The sequence below is a fragment of the Sinocyclocheilus grahami genome, unplaced genomic scaffold (assembly GCF_001515645.1).
Source record: "Sinocyclocheilus grahami isolate Dianchi unplaced genomic scaffold, SAMN03320097.WGS_v1.1 scaffold831.1, whole genome shotgun sequence".
In the NCBI taxonomy this organism is placed as follows: domain Eukaryota; kingdom Metazoa; phylum Chordata; class Actinopteri; order Cypriniformes; family Cyprinidae; genus Sinocyclocheilus; species Sinocyclocheilus grahami.
In genome coordinates, this window is record NW_015506010.1 from 654,427 (window position 1) to 662,725 (window position 8,299).

Genomic DNA, 8,299 nt, shown 5'->3' on the forward strand with positions numbered 1-8,299 from the left:
AACTGAGCTGGATGTTGACATCACTGAATTCAATGATGAACTGTCTTAAACTGAAAAATTAGTGTTTACTATTGTCATTTTGCATTATTTACACTATTTTCCTAATTAATGCTGTTCAGTTGCTTTGTCACAATCTGTATTGTTAAAAGCGCTATATAAATAAAGGTGACTTGACTTGACTTGACTTTTATTGTCCTCATTTGTAAGTCGCTTTGGATAAAAGCGTCTGCTAAATGACTAAATGTAAATGTAAACAACTCTGAATGCATGAAACAGCATTGTACCCCCCCCCCCCCTTAAATCAGTGTGATAAACGCATTGTCAAAAGTAGTCCGATTATAATACCTAAAATATCAAATGTAATGTAATACGTTACTAACTACAATTTTTGTCATGTAATTTTTTGTTAGTAACGAGCTACCCAGCACTATCTGTGAAGTATACAGTACACAGACACGGCTGAAGGATCAGGATGAACACTAAAGCACACCTGTGCACTTTTTGAGAGAGAATTTCATATATACTGTACATATATATTTACACACTATTTTGAGTACAGACTTTATCTCATTTGAGTGTACACCATTCAGATTCAATTAGAATTTATAAGACTGTTTCCTTTCTCAAGTTCAAAAATACAAGTAGGCTGCATCTGAATATGTACACTTCCGTACTTTATAGCAGGCAAAAAACAACGAGAAAAAGTTAACATTATTCGAATGATCAGTATTCATTAAACAATAGGCAAAAAGTACCCAGATCACTGACTATTTAGAGATTATGAAGTGTGCATCCAATTTACTCTTTACTATCCCATAAGGCCATGGGAGAGGAGTTGTGAAATGACATTGATGAATGTACGCCCGGATGAAACTGATACTACACACATTCCTAAAAAAGAAAGTACATTTCAATGGTCGCAAATTATGTTTCTATTCAAACAAGCTACCTAGTCAGAGATGATATGATTTTAAATGCAACTATAGACTACATACATAGACAGTTACACGTCAGGGAAGCCAGAAATGTAAGACCTGAAGTGGCATTGGAGTGGAGTGATCACAGAATGCATGACGCTGCTCCGCTCCATTTGAATACAATGATCCAAACCGGCCTTCAGTCAGTGTGCTGCTTAATTGATGCTTTGGCTTGTTTTGGAACTTTTGGCAGAGACTAACTGGCCAAATATGGTCCGAAATGCAAGCTATTAACGTCTTGTTTGTAGAACCGTTGTATATAAGTTTCACAATTGAAATCACATTATGAATATCAGCACAACGGCAGTCTTACTTGTGATAATACACAGCTTTATTGTTGTTACCACAGAAACATGATTGAACACAATTCCTGAAACATTTTGATAGGTCAAAATTTGTCTCACATGCAGGAAAACGTTTCCATTATTATCTCCTCCCTGCTGATTTTAATGAATTATTACTTCAAGGGCATCCAGGCCAATATAATATTTACATTTATGTTCCTGGCAGACGTTGTGGCTGGAGAAAGAGTGAATTTACCCACCCAAGGGAGTTAAAGTGAGCTCAGACTTGGCAGTAAACTGACATTTTACCCATACTGACAAAGTGACCACATATGAAGCGGATGAGTTGCTGTGAGTGACAGGCCATTGTTAGTTAGCTTGCTTTCTTTAGACATTCGGTGGAGTGTGCGTTTGGCATCATACTCCCTGACCCACTTTCCGCTCTAGCCAATAAAGCAATCCAGTCATCAACAACCATGACGCAGGCAGTTCCACTCCATCCACACGGCCAAGATCCTTTGAGTCGGAGCTTAAATGTTTTCCTGCTCTTGAAGAACAACACTTTAGAAAGACATACAGCTCAGATCATCGAAACTCTGGTTACTGTTTGGCATCAAAGGAGGGGAAAATCGTGTTAGTCTATGGCTTCAGTGGAGTGGGAGATCTCCAATGTCATAATGAGAACACCAATGGGGTTGCAATGCACAAAAGCTTCTTTATAGTGGAAAAAGGATCTTTAAGACACTGGCCCATCAGTGGGCCCACTTGTTATTACATGTTTATAACAGCATGTCTAAACCTGATGTAATCTTGACAAGCTATGCACAGTGCCCTCCACTAATATTGGCACCATTGGTAAATGGTGAAAAAATGTCTTTATTGTTTAACCTATTGATCTTTTGCTAAAAAACCCCCGAAAAAAAAACCTCTGCTGTCATTGTCAATGACAGTTTTATCAAATTACAAATGTCTTTGTTAAATATATGTGTGCCACAATTATTGGCACCCTTTTAGTCAGTACTTTGTGCTGCCAAGATAACAGCACTCAGTTTTCTCCCATAATGGCTGATGAGGTAACCCATTTTTGTGTTAATTTTGATGTATGTTTTGGATCATTGTCCTGCTGGAAGATCCAGCCATGACCCATTTTAAGCTGTCTGGCAGAGGCAATCAGGTGTTCATTTAGTATCTGTTGATATTGATCATTGGTAGACTCCACGATGCCATGTATCCTAACAAGATGTCCAGGTCCTTCCTCTGGCAGAAAAACAACCCCAAAACATTAAAGTCCCACCACCATATTTAACTGTGGGCATGATGTACTTTTCCATATGGCTACCTCCCTGTGTGCATCAAACCCACCTCTGGTGTTTATTGCTTTACCATAGAACCCAATCCCATTTGAAGCTCCAGTAAAGTCTGGCAAACTGCAGACGCTTGAGTTTGTTTTTGGACGAGAGTAGAGGCTTTTTTCTCGAAACACTTCCAAAACATTTGCGGTGATTTAGGTGACATCGGATTGTAGTTTTGGAGACTTTCTGATCCTAAGACCCAACTAACTTTCCAGCTGTGATTCTTGGAGATTTTTTGGCCACTCGAACTATCCTCCTGACAGTGCGTTGGGACAAGACAGACATGCGTCCTCTTCAGTGTTTTTGCTATTTTCTTATTGCTACTACCTATTTTGTGAAGCTCAACAACCTTTAGCTGCACATCACAGCCATGTTCTTTGGTCTTACCCATTGTGATGAATGACTAAGTGAGTTTGACCTATGCGTTACCTCTTATTTATACCCCTGTGAAACAGGTCCTGGTTGAACGATTTCCTGTTCCTAGTCACCCAGGTGTACTAAACAAAATGTAAAATATCAATGGGAATATACTTAACCATTTTGATCATATGAATTCATAGGGGTGCCAATAATTGTGGCACAGATTTATTTAACGAAGATATTTTTTTTGATAAAACTGGTTTGCAATTGTTTGTTTTCAATTAGAGCAGAGTTTTTCGTTAATATTTTAAGCAAAGGATCAAAAAATTAAACAATGCACATTTTTTTCATAGACTTCTTTGCTCATATTTACCAAGGGTGCCAATATTAGTGGAGTGCACTGTATAATTTGAAAGCTTAAAGACTCTAGTTTTCTTTTCTTTTTGGTGTCTGAATTTTGATATATTTCACAGAGCAACCACAATTAGTGTGCAACAAGAGCACTCATCAGAGTCAACGAGCGATTTCTGACCTTTATTTTGAAATAGCGATGCACATGGAAAATTATGAAAAATCTGTAAAAACATGTTAATTTTCATGCCAAGAATTCAAAAAATAACATCCATTCTATTATATATTTTTTTTAAAGTCTAAATAATGTTTTTAATATAAAGAACCATCGATAGATCCTCCGTTTATGATGCAGTGCGAACTATAACACACATCCAGGGTTGTCGCCGCATGTCATTTGTGTGTTTGTTAGATTTTTAGAGTTTGTTAGTTGAATTCAAATCAAATATACTCAAAAATCAACATCAAATACTGGTTGATTAGTCAAACTCATTTGTAGACCACTAGAACAGCTCCATACCCTCTATCCAACTCTTTATGAACTGATATTCAGTTTAGTGCAGTACAAAAATATTTTTTTCTAAGTACAGTAATTTTATAATTTGCTGAAATTTAGCATAGCATTAACCCGGTTAACAACAAGATCTCCCACTTTTTTTGAAATTTTACAGAAAATGTGACATCCCAAAAAACTGACAACTAGGAATTAACATTGTTTAGACCCTTTCTATAGCATAAGAAAATTTAATTCCATTTTCTAATTTTTTTTATTTTTATTTTGACAGCATTTGTCAAGTTAAAACTTTGACTTGGTTACTAAAAATATATAGTTAGTAAATAAATAAATTCCCCATCTAGCTAGTCTTAAAATAACAGGCTAAATTTGAAATGTATATATTTAGTGTATTGCCTCTGAAAAGAAATTAAAACTGCTCACATATTTAGTTTGATTTTGACATAAGGACAAGCACCTCCATTAGCGGATAAGAAAAAAAAAACCTCTTAAACCAGTTTCATGCCCTATTTCGTATCCTATTCCTGGCAAGTCCCTTTAGACAAAGCATTACTTACGACTTGGCCAAAGCTGAATGAAAGCAACCTGAGAGTTAGAAAGACTGAATGTTTTATTAACTCTTTTCATCATAGTTGTAAATCCTACACACAGATCCAAAACGCATTATGAGACGATTTAACCTTAAACGGTGATTAAGGCCTTGACGTCCCCTCAAAAAAAAAAAAAAAAAAAAACATTTTTTTTTAAAAAGAGGCCAGACAACCTTTTGCTGGATGTGTATGGCAGAACTGGAAAAAATAACTACCTACCAACCTTCAAGATGAAAAGATAAAGCTATACATATTTAAGATGCTATTGTAAAACCTAAAAGCCAAGCAGTTCCGTGCTCCACAGACCAAAGAGCCTGAGAAACATTTAAAACCCTTTCCATGAGTTGCAGAACTTAAACATAACATAAAAATATAAGCGCAGAACTGTAATTGCACCTTCAGAGCTATTGCCCCATATGACCCTTCTTCAACCTTTGGTTACATGACATTGATAGTAGATATTTTTGGTTCATGCCCATCTGGTGCTTTGAACAAAATATTCGGATGATATAATTCTTTATTCGTGTTGATTTTATGCACAACAAAATGGAATGAAGAAATGTAAAAAATCATAATATTTGGATTAAAGGAAGTACATAAGTACTTTAATGGCAAATAAAGTAGTATATAAAATATAACCCTTCTATACCCAATAAAAACAAAACATAAGAGAAAGACAACAAAATGGTCCCATGGAAACAATCATAACTGACGGTGGCGTTGTATGGGGCGGGCGCTATGTAACACAGCTCACTTCATGTTCAGGGTCTTTCCTCTGCATCCTTCGGCAGTACTAGTGTAAACCAGAGACACTCACGGTCTCCTCTGTAACAAGGCCTCTGAATTTTCCATAAGAAAGGAATCAAAGAATGGAGGCTCATGCATATATTTCAAAGTACACAACAAAAGTGTACCTTCAGATTAATCTCAGTGACTGATTATTATAAATATGATCCTTTACAGTAACTACAGGTACAGTACTGCAGTGCAGTGACTCACTACGATCACTACTTTAGCTTCAATGGGTTCAAAACATCTATGTGAACTGACTTTCTGTAGCAAATATTCAAACATCCCGTTCTCTTCATCAAACCACGTAAACATTTCACGAAAAGCGCTATACAAATAAACTTGAATTGAATTATATATTTAAAAAATCCTATAACTCAAAAATATCCGTTTTATTTTGACATTATCACTTTCAATATGCCAATAAACTGTTATAGATGCAATTTTTATAAAATTCTAGATCTTCAGAAAAGCTTGCCTTTGTTATGTACTCAAGTCTCTGGGAGGTTGAATTATTTTGATTGCGGCTGTATAGTCATTTAACTTATTTTATTTTTCTAATTTATGTTATTTATATAATCAATGCAATTTTTAATTAATGCCATTTCATGTATTTTTTAAAGACCCACTCAACTGAAACTTAAACCAAAAGGGGGCGATTACCTTGTGTAAAATGTGTGCAGCATAAAACTGGATGCTAAAACATGTCAACAGTTTAACTAATTTGCTCAGCAAGAATATTTCCAAATTGCTGCTCCATCACCACAGTAGTTGAACTTTAAAAACAACAACAGATGCCTGCTGCAGCACCCCTTGTGGCAAGACTGAGAATACGACATGTACATGACACATTTAATCTACTTGCATTCATAGGTTTTGAGCCAAAGACTGCAAATACAGAATACAAAACATGCTAGCATTAATGACAGAATCAGTAGTTCGTCATATGAATAGTGAGCTGGAGTGCAGGGGGAACTTCAGTAACTGGCTGCCAATACATTCCTGACCTCATTGGCTTGGAAGCAGAATGAAAACTCCACAGAGGGAGTAAGCAAGAAGCGGAGAAAGATGGGGGAAGGAGGGCGCCCCAGCAGACACTTGCGGTCCAATAAAGACTTCCAACAGTGACAGAGAGAGCTGGCCAAGGCCATCTGCTCCTCCCTGCACACCAACCCCTGAGCGCAGGCACTTACACGCACATGGAGCTCTATGATGTCAACGTCTCACCATCATAAACGTACACAAAAAGCACATGTGCACAAAAACAGAAGTTTTGAATTCATCTGTTGAATTTACTATTGTGATTGATGACTGGGATCACGTTAGCTGCCGTTCTTGCAGAATTCTAGACAATTCTAAAACTTTCACTCACACAGAGCTGTATTTGTGTTTACCTGGCAACACTTTGAGGCCTTGTATGATTTCTCGTCTGCGTGGCTGCACTGAGATTCTGTCATCGCACATCAGCAGGGCAAACATGATGAGAGCCACAAACTGACTTGTGTATGCCTGCAATAAACAAAAACACAGCACAAAATAGTTCACATGAGCTTAAAATGCAATTTGTATTAATTGTTACAAATGGGGGTCAATCCTACAGTATACTCTGGCCCACAGTGGCCCCACAAAGTAGTTGGACACTGAAGCCAGGTTAAAATAAGTACACGTATGGCATTAGAGAACTAAATATAAACCAAGAGGCATCTAATACACTTGTGGTTAACTCTGCTAGGACACTTGTTTGAATCGGAGGCTTCGAACATCAATAAAAAAAAAATCACTGCCACATCAATTAAAGTCATTGCAAAAATGTCTTCAAAAAGTTAGTTCATATAAGACACTTGCTTTAATATTCTGTATTCAAGGCAATGGCATTCAGACATTTTTAACACTGGTTGAAGTGTCCAGACACTTATTGGGGCCACCAAGATGTTTGACAGATGTTCTCCATGCACCAATTAAATAAAAACAGCAATTCCCAAGATGCATATTTGAGCTGCAGTCTCCTTCTATTAGAAAAAAAAGCACATTTATGAGCTACATTCTACACCAGGTCAAATGACAAAGTGGGAGAACTTGGGTTGCCAAAAACACTGTATTGTATTTCAGTCAGGTGTTATAAAAAATATAAAGAAAAAAGAAAACCAAAAATGTTTTGGTTGAATGATTTGCCAAATAAGACCAGGGAAACGAGTAAGAAAAGGTGCTTCCTATTTTTCTCTCCATGTCCATCTCTCACAAGTGCCTTTGATGCCAAAGCCTCTGTGGCTTGTAAATTGCTTTAACGGCATTCCTCAATGCATACGTTGTCACATTACATGTCTAAATGTAATCTGGTGCTATGCCATTATCTTTCAGACCATATTAAAGTCACTCTTGGTCAAATATGAAGCACATTTAGGAAGCATTCAGGACGTCTGACAACATGCTCTGGCTCACTTGCAGTTCTTTGAGTTCATGCAAGATACTTTCAGTGACAGTAGAGGAGCCCTGGACCAGACACCCACCCTTGCAAATTACTACCACATGAGCACTGATCCATAGACGCATTACTGTGTCGCTTACTATTTACAGATGCTTTTCATCTGTGACGGTTCACTACCTGCAGGGATAGAGTTCCTGTACCAATCTGAGGTTAAGTAGTTTGGTCAAAGGTGTGATGACTGGAATTGACAGATTATGATCTTGGTGAGTGATATTCCATTAAACAGCAAACGTTTTAACCAATTTACCAGAGTTCCAATGCACAGTAATCCAAACCCTCTGTGTGGTTTTAAAAGGCAACACGTTTCTCAATTAAACAGAAACCCAAACCTGGTGCAAACCTGAAGTTATACAGTGGGGAAAATATTTATTTAATCCCCTGCTGATTTAGTAAGTTTGCCCACTTACAAAAAAAATTAAGGATCTGTCATTTTTAATGGTAGGTTTATTTTAACGTATAGAGACAGAATACCAACCCAAAAATCTTGAAAAAAAACACATTATATAAAGGCTAGAAATTGATTTGCATTTCAGTGAGTGAAATAAGTGTTTTATCCCCAAGCAAAACATGACTTAGTACTTGGTGGAGAAACCCTTG

General features: G+C 36.9%; 1 protein-coding gene across 1 annotated transcript in view; it reads right to left on the minus strand.

Annotated features, from left to right (window-relative positions):
• Nucleotides 1–6,534: 6,534 nt before the first annotated feature.
• LOC107562636 (glutamine--fructose-6-phosphate aminotransferase [isomerizing] 1-like) overlaps nt 6,535–8,299 on the minus strand; it is a 35,140-nt gene continuing 33,375 nt past the window's right edge. Inside the window, exon 15 of the mRNA XM_016247310.1 lies at nt 6,535–6,726. Within this exon, the coding sequence (XP_016102796.1) occupies nt 6,586–6,726 (141 nt within the window). The 3' untranslated portion in view covers nt 6,535–6,585. The remainder of the gene's footprint in view (nt 6,727–8,299) is intronic.